At 38.7% G+C, this 21324-nt stretch overlaps 1 protein-coding gene across 4 annotated transcripts; it reads right to left on the bottom strand.

Moving 5' to 3' along the window:
• Positions 1 to 649: 649 nt before the first annotated feature.
• Positions 650 to 20213, bottom strand: KNG1 (kininogen 1). 4 transcript variants are annotated; one of them, XM_074591586.1, is made up of 11 exons: positions 19899 to 20213; positions 16922 to 17032; positions 15873 to 15957; positions 13309 to 13481; positions 11480 to 11587; positions 9375 to 9456; positions 8151 to 8317; positions 6529 to 6636; positions 5418 to 5507; positions 3723 to 3882; positions 650 to 3362 (listed from the first exon to the last, which is right to left on the bottom strand). In XM_074591586.1, the coding sequence occupies exons 1-11, from the start codon at positions 20091 to 20093 to the stop codon at positions 3160 to 3162; spliced, it is 1482 nt and encodes a 493-aa protein (XP_074447687.1). In that variant the 5' UTR covers positions 20094 to 20213; the 3' UTR covers positions 650 to 3159. The 4 variants fall into 4 exon arrangements, with proteins under 4 accessions (XP_074447687.1, XP_074447689.1, XP_074447688.1 ...); XM_074591588.1 differs by having other exon boundaries at positions 650 to 3337; XM_074591587.1 differs by having other exon boundaries at positions 3729 to 3882.
• Positions 20214 to 21324: the final 1111 nt, after the last annotated feature.

Below are 21324 nucleotides of genomic sequence, written 5' to 3'. Positions count from 1 at the left end.
TGCCTACTAAACCGTTCCTGGCAATTAGAAAACCCTAATTTGGAGATCGTAAAAACCCTGTGGCAAAATATCTGCCACCTGCTGGCCAAGGAGAAAAGTACTGGCTAAGCACCGCCGTGCTCTGCATAGAGCGCCCAGCGGGATTCCGGCAATGGGAGAAACCGGTGATTTTGCAGAGCTCTTCAGATCTGAAACAGGCCTGGTCAGTAGTTTTCTGACAGCATATTTTTCCATCAGAAACTGCTGGGTTTTTATAATTAAAACTTTCTGTGGGAACATGTCAATGAGAAATTGAAATGTTCTGTTCTAAAAATATCAGAACATTTTGTTTCAAAATTTTTAGACCAGAACTCTGACTTTTTTATTCCAGAATGATTTTTTTTTTTTAAAAACTAATTATTCTCGTATGTTATAAAAACAAGAAATTGATATTGTCGTCTTTGAATTAAACATTAATGAAACCTCACATCAACACTATAGCACGTGGTAAATTCAAGGCAGTCAAGAATCTAGGAGTCTTTTATTACCCTGCTCTGAGCATTCAGTCTGTCTGACTCATGGTCATGTCCGTATGCTCTGTAGGGAGAATGTGTCAAGGGTGGGACTATCTTTTCACTCAGATGAGGGAGATCAGAGATAGGAAGAAAACTTTGTTTTTCTCATCTTTGCATCTTTATTTCTTCTATTGTGATTTTGCATGAATTACTTAAATTGCTACAGTAATTTAAAGAAAAACTGCTTTGAGCTTATATTCCTTTTAATAATACAGCATACACAAAGAAGTCCCAGTTATAGCCAAAATCATACCAGTCAATATTCAGAAAAAAAGAAAAGAAGTAAACAACTAGAGATAACCCTCACAGCTTTCCTTTGCCTAGCTTTGTAAGTTTAGTGATTGTCATGTGCTAAAAAGAAAAGAGAGATTTTGCATTTTATCATGCAAGGAAAGGAATGAAAGGAAAAAAATGCAGGATTTGCTTAGTGATAGGTCCAGGAGTTATTATTTCTATATCTTTCCTTAAAATGGGGCTCCAGCTACGTTGTATGACTTAAAGATTGGTAACTTTGTTTTCAGAAAGAAAGGAAGTACAGTGGTTCTGATTATGGATCACCAGTCATGACAGATAATTATCAATCTATCTATGTATCTAATATATGTCTATATGGCATCCAATTACATTGTGTTAAAAAAAATGTTCAGATGCACATAACCAGGCTGAATTTATACTCACAAGGACATTTTCTAATTTTGTACTTCATGATTTTGTAAATATCATTTTAATGTAGCTTTTAATGCAATTAGAAAAAAAATGAAGAGAAAGAAATTGCATGTGCAAAATAGTGATTATCATCAGGGATGAGTTCTTTTGGTCACAGTGCAGTCATCTCCCATGTGGAGCTGAGGAAGTAACTGAAGACAGGAGGTGGTTACGTCGGTAGGAACCAGGCACTGGAGAGGGCAGTGCGCCCATGGTGTCAGGGGATGTTTAGTTCAGGAATTATGAGCGCAGGTCCGTGATGTGGAGGGGACTGTCCTGTCATGATTGGAGAGACCCTCCTGCACAGGTAGGTTTTTTGCTTTTTATTTTTGCTCTTGCCTCATCCCTCCAGTTCCTGTCCTTTTTTTCTCCTTGACCAAGCTATCTCCACCATGCCTCCATCCCATTCACTTAGTTTCCATTTTGGCTGCTAAATTGCTGTTTTCTTTTGCTTCTTTTACCCCATCCATATCATTCCACCCTGCTTCTGTCCTTTCCACTTCTGTATCTTCTGACTTTTCCTTGTAGCTAGCTTCTCTTTCAAGGTCCTCCTGGACCTTTTGTGCCAAGACCTCCCGATCCTGTTGATCCATCTGTTTCACATTCCCTAAGCAGTCTTCATCTCTCTGGTTCTTCCTCACCCATGAGATGATGGCAGGAGAAGCACAGTACCCAAAAGAAGGACACGTTCCCAGCTGTTGAGTATACAATCTTGGTGCCACAGCAGTCTCAGCAGTTCGGATGAACAATTTCACAGAATGTCCTTTCTGTCTCTGCAGCTGTGTTGGAGGATACTTACACTGTGGTTTCAAGCAATGTGGTCTTTTACAACAAAATTGGTGAAGTGTTACCATTTGTAGCACCTTACCCTTTCAATAACTTTTTACAGGACTGAGTAGTGGTTCGAACTGGTGAACTGATATGGTGTGAAAGCATTTATTTATTGCTGGGTGTTTTTTCAGATGAGTGAGTTATTGGATCTGTACAGAGGGAAAACATATTTTAATTTACCAGAAATATTCATTGCTTTTTAGCTAATGTACCCTACCAAAAACTCAACCTTTGGTAAATATCCAGAATTGAAAACTTAGTCCAGTCTCTAAATTACACACAACCTAATAATGGAAGAAGGCAGACAAATGCTAGGTAACTCAAGTGTTTGCAATTTTTTTGATCTGATCTGTAACATTTGTGCACCTCTGCCACAAGAAAATCTGTCAACCATAGTGCCTCTACTGTGCAGTTAACATAATACGCATAGGGAATAGTAAAGCTGCTTTATTTAGGATTCTCTCAGCTGTCCCTGTTATCTCATTCAATAGAACAGCCTGCTAATAATATTAATTTGTTTAAAGAAATTGTCAGGTAAAACAGGTTCCTTCATTATTTTTTTTTGTTCTTTAAAAGATTCGCTCCAGTAAATTAGAAAGATATTATTTCAGATATCTAATGCAGGCATCCTTGTTCTATATTAGCTTGCTTTTTTCTTGCCCATATTTGGTTGAGATTCTTCATGTAATCTGCAGAATTCTTTGTGTCATTGTTTTAAACATCACTTAGTGGGATTTAATGCAGTGATTCACTTTGTGCTTATAGCAACTTGAGGCAGATGAGGTACAATTTTAACTTCTGCAGCAGAAGGATATTGACTTGCCTGGTCCCTTTACTAGACTGGTTCTGAATTGCTGGTGCCATTGCCAGATTTACATCTTTGCAAATATATGCAAATACAGAGTATTGTTGTATGGTCTTAGGTCTGCAGAAGTGCTGGTGACCTGCTTGAGTTATCGTAGTAACAGAATAGGAGCTTTGTCCTCCTCATATTTTATACAGTTCAAAAGGCAGTATTTTTCTTATTTTTCTATGTATAATTTCTGGAAAGGATCCTACAATGTTTGAATTATAGTAAAGCATCTGAGAGATCAAGGTCTTTCTCTTTGTTTTGAGGTGTTGAGTTTTCTGTTGCTGGATCGATGTCTTCTACTGCGGAAGGCAAGAGATCCTCATTTGTGAATTCTCTGGGAAAGCTAGAAGAAGCTGGAAGGTCCATAATTTGTTTCCATGGTTTTCCAGGACATCTGGGGAGAGGAGATCCTGTGTGATCTGGCAACCCATTAAATAAAGAAGTATCAGGAGGAGTTAGTGGTTCTGCAGCCATACTGGCTTCCTTTTCTGCAATCCCTGGATTAACTAGCTCTGATGCTGTTTCAGCACTGGACGATGGGAGGGTTTTGTTTTGATTAAAACCCCTTTCATCGGACTCCTCAGAAGATTTGAGGTCTGCATGTTTATGTTTACCATTTCTACTGTGCTTTTTATGCCCACACCTGTGGCCCTCTCTGTGCCCACAACCAATTTGATGCCTATGCCTTTTGTCATACTCATGATCCTTTTTATATCCGTGCCTGTGTTTATGCCCGTGTTTATGCCCATGTTTATGCCTGTGCTTATGCTCAGGTTCACCTTCACCTTCTGGTTCCTGTCCACCATCTTTTATTGTTTCTTTGCCAGGTCTTTCCCTTTCTTCTTCATTTTTATCAGAGCATAAAATTCCATTTGACTGGGCCAGCATAGCAGCACTTCGGAAAGGTGTGAATCCAGGAGGCCTTCTTATGAGTACTTCCTAAAAAACATTCCAATAATAGCCATATATGTTATATGAACAAGAACAATAGCTTTGGGGTTGGGAAATTCAGAAGTTGGCTCATTGCAGCACATGAGTCATTTAGCCAACATATGTTATCAGATTTTTAAAGTAAACTAAATAATAATCTTTTCTATCTGTGATAAGCATGGAAACATAAATATCCTCCCAAATAATCCGAGTATTTTAGCAGTCATATGTTAAAAGAACAATTTATATATCACTGAAATTCTGCCAGGTTAACCTGGGAATGGTACTATAGAGAGGAAATCTTGTACTGGTTTTAATTTATGAACAATACAGTTGACTAAATGTCCCTGTGCTTGTTAGAGTGTAACACTCTGATGTATAAAACCAATTTCTGCTAAAGGCTAACACATTTCTGGGTAATCTCAGTAGTCCCAATACCAGAATTTACAAAAGATCTGCATCATTTTGTTATATGAAATGTAACTATTCAGTTTTTTGTTTCTAGATTTGACATACACATTTCATAAGACTGCTTAGAAATAGCACATATAGGTTAAAGCTGATAATATAAAACATTCAGTTGTTATTGAGTAATCTGTTTCCCCATCACTGGTCAACTGGAAGACAAACATCCAACATCGGTTTAATTTCTGTCCACCAAAGTGTCTGATCATTATCTCCCTGCAAATCAGAGTTATTTGGGACACAGCTAAATTTGAAAGTTGATGTGAATACAATATTTTAGTGAAAATAAAGAGGAAAGGCATTCATTAGTTGATACATAATGTATGAATAGGTAGCTATGAAGGTACTGAGCACAGTGAAGTTATCGATTATGAATACGGGTTAATCAGTCTCACTTTATTCAGTGTATCTTCTCTTCATTAGGGAGCACGGGAGTCCCTGCATTCATTAAAAAATCTGAAATCATCAGAACTAAAAAAGCCCTCATGATAAAAAAGATTTATATTCCATTCTGAAATTTTCAGACTCACCCATGTTCAGGGCTAGTTAATAGTGGAGCTGGGCAGGAAGGAAACGGAAAGATCTTCCTGCAGAGATTGACAACTCGTGGCAGGAGATCTGCTACTCTACTAAATATGAAAAGATTTGCAGATGCTTTTGAAATCTGTGGGGTATAATTGTTGCATTGCCAAATACATTTTTGTCTCAATTTTTAAACCTAGTATGAATAATAATTCAAATAAGCTGATGTAGGTTGATACTTCAGAGCTTAATGGATAATGCAAAGGAGTCGTCAACAGGCAGGATGTTCTCTCTGTCCTGTTGCCTTCGTATTTCTGTAATCACTGTTGTCTACTGTCTCACCTTGTGACAAAACTGCCTTTAATGTAACAAGTTGCTGAGGTTGGAGGGTGAGAGGGACGAGTGTGGCATTACTGAGGTTGTTAAAAAAACCTATACCTTCCTTTAGTTTTGGTACAAACTTGGTATATGGGATAATTTGGAATAGATAAAGAATTTAATGTCTGCCTGTGTTCTGTGCTCTACTTATGATGCTGGGTAATGAAGAGGAATCATACCATTGACCGTTCTTTAGAGCAGTTCACCTGTGGAAAGATTTTATTGTCCCATGGGATCACGTGAATTTGTGCTTCACATGGCTGTGGTACCTGTTGACAAAACAAAAATCAATACATTAAGGCGACAAGACATCAGACACAAAGGAAGAGAGTTTTGTGTAAAAAAAAAAAAAAAAAAAAAAAAAAAAAAAAAAAAGACTTTTTAAATAATACTATGAAATACAAATATACTTGGAACTTTACACAAATGTGTATGAAATCCATCTTAGTGATGGAGGCTTCTGTATTGCTGTACTGGGACACATCACTGCTTAGTTTTTTGAGGTTATAGCATGCCTATGTGAACACTAATTCAACATTGGTTTGGAGGCTGGATCTTGAAAAATTGTATTTTTCATCTCCAGCATTTTTGGAGCACTGTTTAATCTTCATGATATTCCTAAGAAATATTGGTTATTGATGGTATTTCTCCTACTAAAAACTGGGAAACTGAGATAGGAAAAAAAAAAAAAAGTCTTTTTCTCTATCCAGTGCCTGCTGCACTAAGATTTTAAAATCTCACAGGTAAGCACTGTTCATATGGTGGGAAAAGAGAGGGGAAATAAAGCCTCTCTTTCCCAACCACCTTCCTTGCCAATGGTTTCTGGCCCTAGCAGCATTACTTTCCAGTGTCTTGAAGGCATTTTCCCTGTATCAGCAGCAGGCATTCCAGCGGAATCATTCCTTTGCACACCAGTAACAATCCAGTCTCATGTTTTCCTTAGCTGCAAGTCCACAGAGTCAGGAGTATTGCAGCTACTTCATTTCGCAGCAGCCTCCTCCCCTCCTTTCTTTGATTCATTATTATCAGAAGAAAGTTCCTTTTGCTTCGCAGTGAGCACTGATCTTGCAGTTGGAGTAACTCAGTTTAGGCTTCATGTTTTACTATGTTTTACTACCATTGTCACTAGCGTGGATTATGAACAGTGAAAGGTGTCCTTCTTGTTGAAACAAAAGTTTACTGAAAGAGGTAAGAGAACGCAGGATGTGACTTTACTTAAGCGTTTACAATTTCTGGTGCAAATGAATGTCCATTAGGAACATTACAGTTGGCAACATCATCATTACTTACACTGTCTGATGTGGCTTCACAGTCTTCATTAAATTTTTCAAACTCTTTCTTGGAGCAGTTTGTCTTCTGGACTGTGAATGTTACATGGTAGTTTTGTCCTGCAACCACCTGAAAAATTAGCAAGAAGGCTTTCTGTGGTAAAGGCATTTTATTGAAAAGGGCTCACTGGAAAGATATTTTTCTAGAAGCTTATACTACTTACATGCTACAAGTCCTGCCCACTGGGACAACATATGTTAAGAACAAATATTAAAATACTTGGCAGCAAACCTATCTGCTTCTAATCAACTTACTTATTTACTCCAGTTTCCATTCTCAAAAATTCCAGCATTGAAACTGAAGGAAAGAGGTCAGAATAATATCAGGCCCACAGTTTTGGCTTTGTTTTATTGGATGCTTGTAGTAATTTCATTGATAACAAATGAAATCATTAGCAACACTGCTGTAGAGAGCCAAATACGATGTAAGAAAAATGGAATGTGAGTAAAATGAAGTGTATGATGAACAGGCTCAGTTGAAAATGAACATATTTGCCAAATGCATTAAGGGGAGAAACTGCGCGGGTTCAAGAATGTGCCTGGTACGAGTTCTCTTAGTATTTTTTACAGAGCCCAAAATAATAAATCTTGCTTCAGAGACAGCAGGCAAAACACGAAATTCTGTCTGTTTTAAGTCTGTTTTAAAAATGCATGCATGCTAATGCATATCATGATACGTATGATACATATCAATCAGGATATGAAAAGAGAGAACGAAGAAAAAAGGTTTAAAAGAAGGAAAAAAGGTTTAAAAGAAGGAAAAAAGGTTTAAAAGAAGAAAAGGCACAGATACTATTAGTAAGATAACGTGAGCTATTCAGAAAAACTCTGGTGTGCTTTTAGTGCTTTTTCCAGTGGCACCCCTCATGCTCGGGAGAAGTTGTTGAGAAAGTATTTTCTGAATTACTCCACTATCTTATTTTCAATTCTGTCCTGCAACTCTGTTTTGATATGTTGGGACAGTAAACAAGGCAAATGCAAATGCTGACCAATATTATCCTCTTGATTCCTTGCTCTTCTTTATCAAGTTGTATTTATCTGTATATCTTAAGTCATGCCCAGATGTTCTCTTGTGAATCTAGCTGCAGTATTCTTAGCAGCAGAATTAGTACCTAAATTAACAGATTTCTAAGGGAAATTGGGAAGCTCCATTTCTTGGAGCTTACAGCTACTGTAGGGTGGATAGTGCTTAAAATAACACACTGAGTATTGTTGTGGTGGATCAAGTGGGTGCTTTCTACTTTTCTCCTTTAAAAATTTAAGGTATGTTACAAAGGCTGGTAAAAAGTGGGGTAGATATACAGCAATCAGATACTTTAAGTCAACCTTTTCCCCATACTTTTCAAATCACGTTGTTTTAAGAAAAATTAAAAAATCAAGAGATGGGAGATTTTAAAATTACTTCTGAATGCAAGCCAAGACGGATAATGTTTTACAAGAAAAATTGCATGGATATTTCAGTTACCACATGTATCAACGCTTAGAGAAAAACATTATTTCAAATCTAAACACAAACTTTAGCTAACATTCAACTCAGACCAATTACACTGCAATGTCTGTTCCTCATCTCTGGTATATCCCAACCTGAACTGTCGCTGCTTTTATTTCTCCAGCTTTATAGTAGAAGTCATCGTTGCTCTCCGAATTATACTTCTCCAGAGAAACCTTCAGTAGTTCCTTCAGTTCAGGACTGTCTTTTGGGATGGTCTTTGGACAACCAGTGCGAGTGGCAGGAATTACCGTCTCTTCAACTGTAAAAAACCAACAGATTTCAGATCTAAGGAGCAAAAGATTCTATGTAGATAAAGACTGTGTAAAAGAGTTAGTTATATAAACTCCTGCCTTCTGGAACACTTTGAGTTTTACACGATCAGCGTTCACCTAGTGTCGCATTGGACACTTCACAACAGTTTTCTCCTAGAAACAAGAACTGTGTGTACCAATTGCAGGTAGCTGGCACATAAAGAGAGGGAACGCTTACACGTATGGAAGGATCTGAATCGGGTGAAATAAGAGGTGCATGTTATTGGCAATGAATGAGGGTGTTGAAGAATATCATCATTTTTTGAAGAAAAAAAACAAGTCTGAATGGGTGAGAACATGGCACTTATTACACGGAGTAGTGCTGTACTCCCTGTTCTAAAGCTCTGGAGCTGTGATAATCTGTGTCCAAATAGATGGCTGGAGGGAAAAGTAAGAATAAGAAAATGATTTGGGACTTTGACTGTAATGAACTTTTAAATTCTAAGTAATTTATTTACTGGGGAAAACACCCCATCCTCTAACATAGCAAATGTAGGTACAGCCATGCAATATGAAATAAACAATGATAGTATCAATAGGTGTATTACCGATCTTGGAAAAATCTTGAAGTCCTCAGTTCCTTTGCCTTTGAAAAGAATACCTTGGAGCTCTCTGGAAAGTTAGAAGTTACTTAAACAATGGCATACCAACTTGCTTGTCGTTGTGGTGGAAAAGGAATTATTTTTTGTAGGACAGTTATACTCTTTGAGTTTGTATCCGTTACTCTCCAAATGAGACTCAGCAACGAGCTCCATGTCATAGAAATAGGGCAGTATACGAATGATAACATGTAACTTTCAGCTGCATATGAAATACTTGTAGGAAGGGGAAAAAATCCGTGGTAATAGTTCATTATGGGGTAGTGCTTTTTTGATCCCAGAATAATTACCTTCTCTTATTATTAGCTATTTTTATCTCTTGCATTTTTATTTTGCCCTTTTTTAGAATTGTAAAAAAATATTGAAAATTGCAGAACTTTAAAAATTGATAGTGCCTACGACATACCTGGAAGCTTGCATTGGCTTGCAGTGTCTACAAGCTGCTCTTGAAGATTTTCATATGCTTTGGCATCACATTTACCTACACGCTGGAGTAAAAAATGCAAACCAAATTCTTATTATTCAGAAATAATGAACAAGCTCACATCCTAAATACTGCCCTGCTAACAGAATAAGTCAAGCATACTACTAATAATTCCTTCCATCCGTATATATGCTGGGAGCAAGGAGCCTGCCAGTCAGTCTGCAGAGCCAATAAATGATCAGGGTTCAAAAGGACCACTCGGAAAATAAACCATAAAAGAGAAGCTAAGTGAGCTATTTGTATGTGTTCATTGCACAAGGAAATGGGAAGGTTTACAAGCCAGAATCTTGTTTTATGGAGAACTCACTGGAATTTCTGTCTCAAACTGTAGAGACCAAAAAGAAGATTACATAATTAACAAATCAAACATTACTGAGTTTCCTGTATTTACTCAGGTGTTCTAAAGGAACTGTGGTCGATGACTTCCTTAACACATTGCGTTAGGACTGGAAGAAAGCAGATGTTGATCCCTTTCTGTTTTACAGAGGTTATAGACCCATAAAACCGATGTCCGTGCCATTCAAGTGATTAGAAATGGTAATAGGAAAGAACTAGAGGGCATGAATACATCAAGGAGAGACCAGAGGTTTTGTTGTAAACAGAAGTTGTATTTTGCAGATTTGTCAAAGTTCTTAAAAAGCATCAACAAAAGTCTGTAAAGAAACCTGTTGGTAAAGTACACGTAGATTTTCAAAGGCTCTAGAGGAATCTAATCAACTGTAGAATAAGGAGGAAGACTGTTACAGTTCAAGATGAAGATCTTAGGGCTATGACAGATACTTGAAAACATCATCCATAAAAAAATCTTCTCAGTAGTAGAAGAAATAATAAAAAATAATGTCAAGGCTTATTATCCACGTTAGAGAGAATGATATTATGCCCTACTGTAGCTCTGTGGTTCACATGCTTGTTGAATACTGGGCGCAATTCTGGTCTTCCCATTTCAAAATGAAGAGTACAGAGCTGAATAAAGGTATGAAACAACTTCCATGGTCATCCCAAGTATGGAAGATTCTTGGAATACCAAATTCTGATAATAGCTGCGGATGATCTATTAGCAAGGCTGCTCAACAGTTCAGAGGAAGAATGATAAAGATCCAGTCCCACAAAGCATGCGTGCTCGAAGCAGGATGTGAACGATCTTAGGGTTTAAGGGCAAGCGTAGGAAATGGAGAGATTTGCTTCAGCGAGTCTGATTCTCGCTTGCCTGTTATGTACCACAGTGTTGTCATTCTTTCCTTCTTTGATCAATGCTTCTGAAATGTTCTGAAACACTTTTGAGACATTCAAGGAGTAATTTTAGAATGGGAGAGGCTCTTGAATGTCACACTCGAGTGCACTTCCACAGCTGGAACAGATGGGAGTGAGCTTCGGTGGTTCCTCCCCTCCATTTACCCGCACTGTCCATTGTCGCCCTGCATCCTGCCCTCTGCCTTGTGTTTGCAGGAGCATCGGCTGAGCCCTGGGGAGCTGGTTCAGGGGCGCTGGCTGCGAGAGCAACCCTCTATTTTTGGTCCAGTTAATTCTGTTCCAGGTCAGAGAAGCTGAGGAAGTACCTGGTTTTGCATCGCTGTTTAGCTAGAATATGTATGTTTGTTAATAAATTTCTTTTGAAGCTCTCTTATTTGGACTGTGGTAGAGGTTAAGTAATAATTCAGATAGATACTCTTCTTCCAAAATATGTCTTAAGCTGGAAAAATGGTGCTAATTTTAATTATTGCTTCTTGGGTTGTACATGGGTAACTCCCTGAATATCTGGATAGGAACTTCTCAAGGGATTTATTATTCGGGTGAGACTGTTTAGATTCTGTAGAGTAATCTGTAAACATTTCAGTGATCGCCTTAGTCACTGCTTCAGGAAAAGACAAGGATGTTCTAATTGCATAAATAGACAGTTATCTATAAGCCTGGATTTAAACTTCATTCACAAAGTGAAGCAAGACTATAAATATTTTCTTCAGCCAGATCTCAATGATTATTTGTTAATATGGTATTTTCTTGATAAACAAATTTTGAAGATTACTTACACCTCTAGAAGTGGGTTTGCACTCTGGAGTTAAATCTTGAAATTGTTCTTTGGAGCAATTAGTTTCCTCAATTTCATATTTAATTATGTAATTCCATCCAGCTACCACCTGGAACAGATATTTAGGAGGTACATTATGTAAACCAATACAAAGTCGGAAATTAAACTATTAAATGTGATTAGCAAAGAAAGCAAAACTACTCTTCTAGTGCCTTCCATCCATCAAATTACTTTGCAGTCATTGAGCTGTAGAGTATTCATGGACGGCAAAAAAAAATCTTGTCCTTGTGATGCAAGAAGTAAACCAAGTCATGCATATATTAGAAGTGCACCGTGTGTTTGGATGCTGCCTCTCCTGGCAAGCCTGCAGCCTCGTGATGCGTGGTTTCTTGCACTCTCCTCCAGAGTGTTTGTTACCTATTACTCCCAGTGACAGGAAGCTGGTCCAGATAGATGACTACACTAATACCGCTTGGCAAGTCCTGTGTTCCTGGGCGTGGGACATAGTAAAACACTGTCTGAATAATGTAACTTTATACTGCTGGCATCATTTCTTATTGAGTGTCCAGCATTTATCATCTCCCTATAATTGTGTCTGTCTTGGGCTTTACCTTCCTCCACCTACTGGTTTGTCCACATTTGTGACCCTTTTTTTAATCTTCTCTGCAGGAAGCAGTTCAGTTTTTCTCACTGTGGCTACTGCTTCTCCCCCATGAAATCACTCTACGTCACAGTGCTGGGTCAGGTAGCATTGGATTAAAAAGGGGAACTAAGAATCAAATATAGGAACTTTCTGTCCCAGATCAGTTAAAGTGGAGGGCTCTGACTGGTCTCTGTTGGCCAGAAGTGACATGATGGTTCTCTTTCCAGTGCTGGATTGCAGTCTTGTCTGTGACGTTTTGTCATGTGGCTTAAATGCTGCGTAAGCCTGTCTTTCAGCTAAGAGGGTGGTTGCCATCAGTAAATAAAAAGAGGACAGTCTGAATTCAATCATCAGTCAAATTGACACGAGACCAGAAGACCTTTTTTTGGCTAAGTAAATACATACACATTCAAAGAAAAGGGCCTGTATTTGGTGTCAGGTTATATACTAGTTAACAACCAAATAAGAAACTTTACTTCCTAGCAACATTGCACCAATCCATAGGAGAGCCTTTCACAGGGAAATAATTGTTGCACGGAATACCAGACAACATAGAATTTCTGCGACCTGAGCAGTCATTTCTCGCAAAGCAGATATTCCTGTGTGCAGAAATCTTTCAGCAAGTGACATGCTGGCTTTTTGGTTTTCTTACCCATTTTTCCTATATGGGATTTACACATCCTATAGCGTATAGCAGCTGCTGACATACGTGTCCTATTGCATTGCAAAACCATGGATGCCTGCTGCTGTTCGGGAGGCTGTCGAGCATGAGGCATCTGTGCAGGCTGGCAGGTTTGGCACAGAACCTGGGAGAGATCTGCTCCTGCTGGAGCTTCAGGGAGAGCGGAATACCCGAGCCCATCCCGGGTGACACAGAATGCCTGTGTCAGCACTGAATGCAAATAAACTGGTGCTAAACACTGGTTAGATGCAACTGCAGGTAAAGAAAAAATATGCTTACTATCAGTTTGTAAAGTTGACAGCTCTGAAAATCTAGTAGGTAACTGTTTATGATTCCTTATAAATGAAGAGAATTATTTACAGGTTCTACAGTCTATATGCATTTCATATGCTTTTATTCTGAAATATAAACCACCTTAAGATCAGAAATGTGGACAATAAACAACCAAGGTACCTAGTTTGGCGGGTTTTGGGGGGTAAAATTTAGAGAAAAATCATACACAAACCTGTATTTTAGCTTCTTTTATTTCCACAAGCTTAAAAAGGGCAGGTTCAGTACTGTGCCTGTTAAACTTTTGAATAGCTTTTTTCAGAATTTCTGACACTTTTGAACTGTCACTCGATATAGGATGGAAGCATCCAGTACAGATAGCCTCAGTAAGTCTTATCTTTGGCGTAGCTGGAAAAGAAACAAACCAAAAAATATAAAGTTTCATGTAAAACAGCCTCAGGTTTTAATTTTTCCTCTCTGGGAATGAGAGAAAAGGTTCAATGAGCAAAAACCTTTCCTGCTTTTAATTAGAGTGATCAGCAAACCCCACATTTCAGTTTCAGGACCTGCAAAGACACTCATGGTATTTAGAAACATGCTTTGGTTTGTGGTGGTAGGGGCCTTCCATGGCATTTGGATCCAGGCATGGTTTCAGCAGCGAACTTCACTCAGAGGAGTGAGTTCAGGAGTCACTGAATCTCTGAAAGACCTTGCAAGTAATTTTGCTGTCACTAAGAAAGGGTCATCCCTCATTCAGCCAGGGAAGAGCCAGTGGAGACTACAACTAAGGAGATGTTCTTCAGATTTCTCAAAGCTCACCCGCTGTGTGCAGCTGCTTGCTGTCCTCCCCATGTTTCAGGATGAGACTTTGACAGGAGCGTTTTGGCTCAGCCCTGTGAGCTACTCTGGCTCTGAGCTCCTCGGGGACTGCAGCTGCCCTGTGCCTTGGAGCCCCTGCCAGTCACCACTTGGGGTTACCTTCAGGCTTAACCGACTGGATTGGCTGGGGATGGACAAGCTTGACGGGGATCTCAAACTTCTGTTTCCTACTACTAATCCTATTAACTCTCTTTCCTTTCTAGTAATCATGGATTGGATTTTCATAAATTAATTTTATAGTTCAGTACATAAATTAATTTCATGATTCAGTGAGCTTGAGAATGAACGTGGGACAATATGTGGTCTCTGTGGAATTGAAGTAAAATCTGTGTGCCTGATCCTCAGCTGGCATTAACTGGCTTTGATGGAGTTGTGCCAGGTGGCACCGGCCAGGAAACCAGCCCGGGGTCAATATGATCGAACGGTTCCAAGAAGGCTGAACAGTATGGTACCTGACATGGTGGGGAAGTCCCTCACCAGTCAGGGTCTGTTGTTTCACCCTTTCTGTTTGAATCCTTTGGATTGGATTTTGGGCCCTCTCTATATTTGGAATATCTGTGTAAGCAATATTTAGTCTGAGGTCTCCAAGGGGTACTTGGACAAAGTCCAGCCCTTTGTGTTTCTAGTATCATTTATTTTGACTCCGTAATGACAAATATGTAGATGTTACAGAAAAACGTGAGCATGTTTTAAGGGAGTAATCACACAGGAGGTAATAAAACAGCAGCACACCCACTTCCAAAACGACTATGGTCTCAGCATTTTCGTAAGTCCTGAACAAATGTGAATTCTTTTTTCAGAGTTGCTATAACTTGGTAACAAAAGATGAGCTTCTTAGGCTGAATACACGATTAATTTAATGTATGGGGTTTTTTTTTAGCTTTCTAAGCAAAGATTCCAATGCAATTTCCCCTGCATTCTCTGTGGGATGCACACAGCTCATACTGGCCACTAGAAGTCACCATTGCCCTACAAATGCCCGTAAACGGGGCGGCGTTCGTTCAGCAGAACGCGGTTTGTGTCTACTGCAGCTCCTAGGAGGACACTGGCTGCAGCCGTGGCTATTTAAGCTTTGAAGAAGTTAGCTAGGAACAAAAAACAAAGATAAGATGCCAAACATCTCAGAAATCATGGTAAATATTTCTGTAGTTAATAAGCACTTAGCTCCCTGCTGCCAGTTAGATGGATGTTTTAAAACTATCTTGGGTGTATCTTACATGAACACTAGACATAGGCACATAGAGATCTCAGTAGCAAAGCTTTAGAACAATGTGATCTCTTTCTAATAAAGGAAATTACTATGTGAACATAATAGTCATATATGAATGTCTTATACGCAAGAAACGTAGTACTGCTTATGAAGGTCTAAAACATGTCACAATCTCATATTTTGTAAATTTTTTTTTTTATTCTTTTTTCGTTGGGGTAAATATTTGTTTGGGTAAACTTTAACAGAAATAATTTAGTCATTTTTAGTTTGGAGAAAATTAAAGTACAATTTTGTCATATAAAGTTTTTTTCTAATAATTTCTGGCATAATTTTATACTCGAATAAGTAAGGACAGAAAATTCAAGTGCGACAAGTGGTATCTAGTCTCTAACTTATTGATATGCTTTTGGTCTTAAGCAAATTAATTTTAACTTGTTATAATTCCAGTGTTTGAAGAAACTCACTGCACATACGTGCCGGTTTTCATTACCTTGGATAGAAACTGCCAGTGCTTCACTGACTTAGTCTGTATGTATATAAAAGTGAAGTGAAATTTTATCTTTAACATGTAATTGCTTATGGAAGATTATTTATAAATGTCTGAAGAGGATGATAAGGAACTTCTGCCTTTAAAATTATCTTAAAGTCTCAGTATTATGTTTTTCCCATTCTTATTTGTGAACGTACTGCTGCCCCAAACAGTTACATACCTGGAAAAATTTTGCAGTCTTGCGAAACATTACTTGTTTTTTCAGCATCATTCATGTGAACTCGAGCTGTGCATTCTCCTGTTTTCTGCAAAAAGATAGGACAACATTTGTCTTAAACCTGCTGAAGAAAAATACAGGGCTATATACTCCTCTAGCTGTTGAACAAAGCTGGCAGTTGCCAATTCAGTTTGGGGAACAAGTTCATCTGTACATTTGTAGTACTGTCTAATTTGCTGTTTTTTTACTGGAAAGGAAGAGTTTTGTTGATTGTGAGGAGAGAGGGGGTTGAACTGGGCATATAACTTGAAAGATTGCTTTGTATTGTGATTGATGCTTACTAATTAACTAAAGAATTTACAGTCAGCGGAATGAACAATAGCGGAAGTGAACACATCCTCATAAATAAAGTCTGTATAAATTGTGTATTTACCTAATTTCCTCTCTGCTAGATTATGCAGCAATGACCGTGGCATTTCACATTGATTCAAATGATATTATCACCACCGTCCCTTTCTTTGCATTGCGTACGGTGTGCAATCACAGTGGCTTCCACTGGAAACTACGGGTGCCTGGCTGTGCCTCCGCGGGGTGCTCTCTAGCAGCACGAGCCAGCCGTGCTTTGCCCTGCTAGAAGCCCGCTGGTAAATTTTCTGCCACAGTGGCTTCCAGGCCAGTATTTTTGTTGGTGCAGATCTGAAGTCAATTTGGTTATGCAAGTTTGCATTATACATAATTAATAGAAAGTTTTACAGCCCTCACACTCTCACAGTGCATGTATCTTATGCTGAATTTATTGTGAACATTCATATTGAAGTGCTGAAATATTCCCTTCTGCACATATTCAGGATTATAATGCTAAACTCACAATTAAAATGGTTAACTTTAGAGTTGTAAACATTTCTGTACTGTACTTTAGTCCTATAAGCTCTCAAAAGCAATACAGCTAAAAAAGTTAAATTCTCTACTGTGTTTTTCCCCAGGTGACTGCAGTCCTGGTCATTATGCCAATGTTTCTGTACAGAGAACTTTTAAAGAGGACAGATACTTACAGCCTCTGCAGGTACTTTGTAATCACAGTCTTGCCAGAGTTTGTTTTCCTCAATGGCACAAGTGGTTTCTTGTATTCGGTATTTCACATAGAATTGTGTGTCAGGCCCTGCCTGGATAAAAACAATATGCATCTCATCATCTGCATAGTAATAAATCAAGTGAAAAGATAAGAGTTTCAAAAGGTAAATACTATCCATTGGTTACATTATATTTTATAGTATAGTTTCAGATTAGCTGCTGGTCTCCATGCAAGGTCTCCCAATTCTTGGTAGTTCAATAATTAACTTACCTAATTATATTACTGAGCCCTTATCTACAATTACAATATGTTGATCTAATAGATACGGTATGCTCAACTACCTTCATTAAACCAAGGGGTTTGAAAACAGAAAGAAGCGATTAGGTTTTATATTCAAATGCACTGCAAATAAGCAAATTTGTGTTGCTGCTTGGATAGTTGGCATAATTACCAGCTTGGGCTGCGCTCCTGTCTGGCTCCCTCACTCTCACTCTTGGCCTCCTCCCAGGTCTGTCTGCTTTCCTTCTGTCCAGCTCCATGGGCAGCCCAGAGCCGCAGGCAGCACCCCCAGGCAGGCAGGCAGCACCCCCAGGCAGGCTGGCAGCACCCAGGGAGCAGGTACTTGCGCTGCCCTGCCTCCCGGCTCTGCGCTCTGGAGACAGCCTTTGGCCGCGCCTGCCCTTTTCTTACAGGCATTAAAGGCTGAGCTGCTCCTGAGGCGAGCCTCAGGAATCCCGGTAGATGAAATACAAGGTATTAAGCAAAGTTTGGCCTGGCCTATGGAAGTGTTTCTGCTGTTGTTAAATCGGTAGGGGGCATTTTCTCCTTGCCGTGAAGGGAGCAGTGACCCCGAGCCTACTGGTAGCATTGACACGCTGCAAGGCTTGTGGTTCGTCCTTTAGAGGAGATATAAAGCCAGAAGTTACCAATTTCTTACAGCCACTAGAAATGCTCTGCCAACGTGCATTTTCAAATACAAGCACAGGCAGTTGCTGTACTTTAACACTGGGTACCCTCAAATAATACTGATGGGAGAATTAAATGATAATTCTTGTCTTAGTGGTACCAAGAAAGCAAAGCTGAGCTGATGTGGGTGGAATATATTGGATTTACGCTGGTGTAAACACAGAATCATATTCTGTGTTCTCTCAGTTCCTGTTGTGTGTTGCTACAGCTATGAAGAGGTGTAGAAGTACCTGATATAATGGCTGCAGGTTGTAAAAAAGGATGAAAGGGTCTCTAAAAATATAATGGACTTAATCCTCAGCAGGTATAAATTGACATTTATGCAGCTGCATCAGATTATACTATCTGGGACGTGGATTTAAAAAGAGCTAAATTCTGTTCTCTGTTATAGTGTTCTAAATCTGCAATAAATCAGCTCAGTGAGTAAATTAAATACGTGAGAGAAGACATTGTTTCTGTATGTTATTTGTTGTTGGTTTATTTCATTATTATTATGAATAGCTATGCCTTTAACTGGGACAGGCTCAGTCTTTCACCAGTCAGCTTTTATGTTTTACTACCTTATCAATAATGAATGTACATGAATATATAATAACCAGCTATTTAATTAATGCATTCAACATTGCGAGACTAGCAATGAGTAAAATCTATACTCTTTTTAGAAAAAGAATATCGAATATGAGGAACTCTATTGCAGATTCCTTTTCTCTGTTTTTTACTTAACATCACAGTCAGATCAATGATTCAAAGTAATAATTGATTTCTACCTCAGATCTTTTAAGAAAAGATAGATATCTAGAGAAGGAAAGATGGATAATAATTGCAATAAATATGTAATCTTAAAAATAAAACATTGTTTAAAATGAAATACTGAAACTAATATCTATCCTTTGGGAACATCAGCAAAGGAAGGTGGTGTTGCAGCTCTGATATAGAGATGTTTGCATTTGGCTGTTAAGGATGTACGAGGTTCAGCGAAGACAGTGGCACTATTCATTTGTTGAATATTAATTGTATAAAGGGTTTGCCAGATTTTAGTCTTTGTAAGTACATGCTAAAATCTCCTCAGTTTGAAAACAGGAAAGCCAGAGGGTAGGAGCCAGGAGATGTGGGTAGTTTATTGTAAGGCGTTTAGCAATTCACGTCTCCTTTCTGAGGTCAGTTTCTATCTGGGTATAAGCGTCTTGTGATTTTGGAGTGCAAAATACTCTCTCTGACACTGGGTTTCTTGTGTTTTACATCTGAAAATACAATCCAGTAGAAAAAAATGCTAATGTTGTTTTCAAGTAAAGTAATGCTTGTCATTATTATGGTAATATCATCTTTGTATGCCTCTCAGAGGTAAATACTCTTTTGTTAGATTAAGGCTATACAGAAGGACTCCAGGCAAAGGATCATGTTTCATTCTTTTTTTTCTTCTGTAATTTTAGCTGTCACCCTATTTGACTAAAATACCACCTAGTGCTTTTAGATACATCTGTGACTCGGGACTAGTGTCAATCAAATAATATTCACAAACAATTTATCCAGAGTATTGCCAAGTTTTATCGGGTCATTCTTTCTTACGTGTGATACCAGCTCTTCCTAAGTCAAGCTAATATTCAGGTTTTTTAGCAAGTGTGTTTTTGCTGTTGATCTGAAACCCTTACTGGTGATAGAAAGAGGGGTAGAATTCCCAACAGAGAAAGGAGGAAGCAGAGTGGACTAGTAAGACAAATTGTATTAGTGATAGAAATTTTCTATTCTTCAGTCCTTGCATTAATAAGCAATTCACCAGCATAGTTCCCTTGATAAGAACATAATATACATCCCTGCTTGTCATGGTAACGAGTATCTTCCTGTGCAAGCCCTTTCTTTGATTTTTTTAAGACATTTTTGGAAGACACTTTGGTGTTGTGCGTGCTCTCTTATGAACAAGATGGAGATAATCTGATTCAGAGTGCATAAACAATTCCAACCTTTTTTTTTTTTTTTTTGCAAAGTCTACTTACAGTTCTCTTGGCTTCCATCACCATGTATAGAGCAAATTGATTACCAGTTGCTATGTCTCCATTGTATTTCTTCAGTGCTGTGTCGACAGCTCTAAAGACATCAGGGTCATCACAGTCCGAAAACTCAAATGGAAGAGGGGTGGCTCTGCTGGAGAAAAAACTACAGCAGAGTACTAGTACAAGGAAAGGTTTCATAATGAGACAAAAACGGCCCCTTGAATTAGAAGGCTCTTCAAAAACCAAATGGAAAAGGAACGCCTGACAGGGTTTTAGTCACCACTTCTGTTTTTCAGGAGCAATAGCTGAGTAAACAGAGTAGGTTGTTGGGGTTGGTTGGTTCTCATCCTACCCTGTTTATACTGCAAATAAACTTCTGAGTTTATCTAAATAAACTTTGTGTGGTCACCAGAATGACACTAAGGTTATCCACCTTCCATCAAGATAACAGACTAAATGGCTGCAGCTGGGGACAGGTGGAAACTAAGCAGGATGGCCCCTGAACAAAAGAGAAAGCAGAGCATCTGTGGTTTTCTGGCTTCTTTTCTTAACATCTAATCTGCTACTGAGACTGAATTTTACAAGGCTTAAATAAAATACCCAAGAAGGTCACAGTGGCAATCAAGTTCTGGTTGTGGACAACAACCCTCTTAATTTTATAGATCTGTTTATTGTTCAGACTGCAATAGTTCTGAGAAGCCAGAACATGTTTGAAAAAAAGTCACATAACTCTTCAATAACACTTGCTAAACCTCGTCCTTTGTGTTACTACTGGAAGTGTCCACTTTTGACGCCATGTGGAGAGACTGCCTTTGGGCCAAGTCTTCCGTCTTCGTAATGTTTTGTTATCATTACAGATAGGGAAAGTGACGTCCGAGAACAAGGGATTGAGTAACGTTGCCTGTGTCTGGCAGAGCTGGAATTAGAGCTGGCTGGGAACATCTGGTGCTTGTCTCCGGTGTTGAGCACCAAATAGCTTTGGTTTGAGTCTGTGAACCTTGGGATTGCCTCAGCTCCAGTGTTCCAGTTGTGTCGTGCTACAAGTTTTGGTTAACGAAAATGCACTTTAGAGACTTTGTGGATAAAGGATGCCAGAAACAAGGTTGTTCACTCATGATAATGCACTTTTAAAAATTAGATAACCTTCACTCAGTGACACAAAATGCTGGCCCCATTTTGTTGCGTTTTCTTCAATGTAGCCTTCACACAGCCCACACCGTATTTTATTTTATGCCATTAAAAAGCTACTTTGAGCACCAATTTACTAATTTTTTGAGATTAATCCCATGTTCTTGCTTATGAGATAACTCTTGTGAACTAACTCATTGGGGTCCCAGGTGTGTCTAAATGGTCTTTACCTTGATGGGGGCTAGAGTATAGAGAGACACCTGCTTCTCCCAACTCAGATTCCAAGGAGGAAGGTTCAGTG

This window comes from Larus michahellis, chromosome 6 (assembly GCF_964199755.1).
Source record: "Larus michahellis chromosome 6, bLarMic1.1, whole genome shotgun sequence".
NCBI classification, from domain to species: Eukaryota; Metazoa; Chordata; class Aves; order Charadriiformes; family Laridae; genus Larus; species Larus michahellis.
The sequence above is the reverse complement of the archived record's forward strand: the minus strand, read 5'-3'. Positions and strand labels throughout refer to the sequence as shown.

Excerpts from the sequence above, each read along its gene's own strand:
- KNG1 (XM_074591585.1), bottom strand. The coding sequence starts at position 20,093 with ATGAAACCTTTCCTTGTACTAGTACTCTGCTGTAGTTTTTTCTCCAGC. Across the intron at positions 9,457-11,479 it reads GCAAACCCACTTCTAGAGGT|CGTGTAGGTAAATGTGATGC; the intron begins GTAAGTAATCTT and ends TTTTTACTCCAG. Across the intron at positions 6,637-8,150 it reads TAAAAGCAGCGACAGTTCAG|GTGGTTGCAGGACAAAACTA; the intron begins GTTGGGATATAC and ends CTAATTTTTCAG.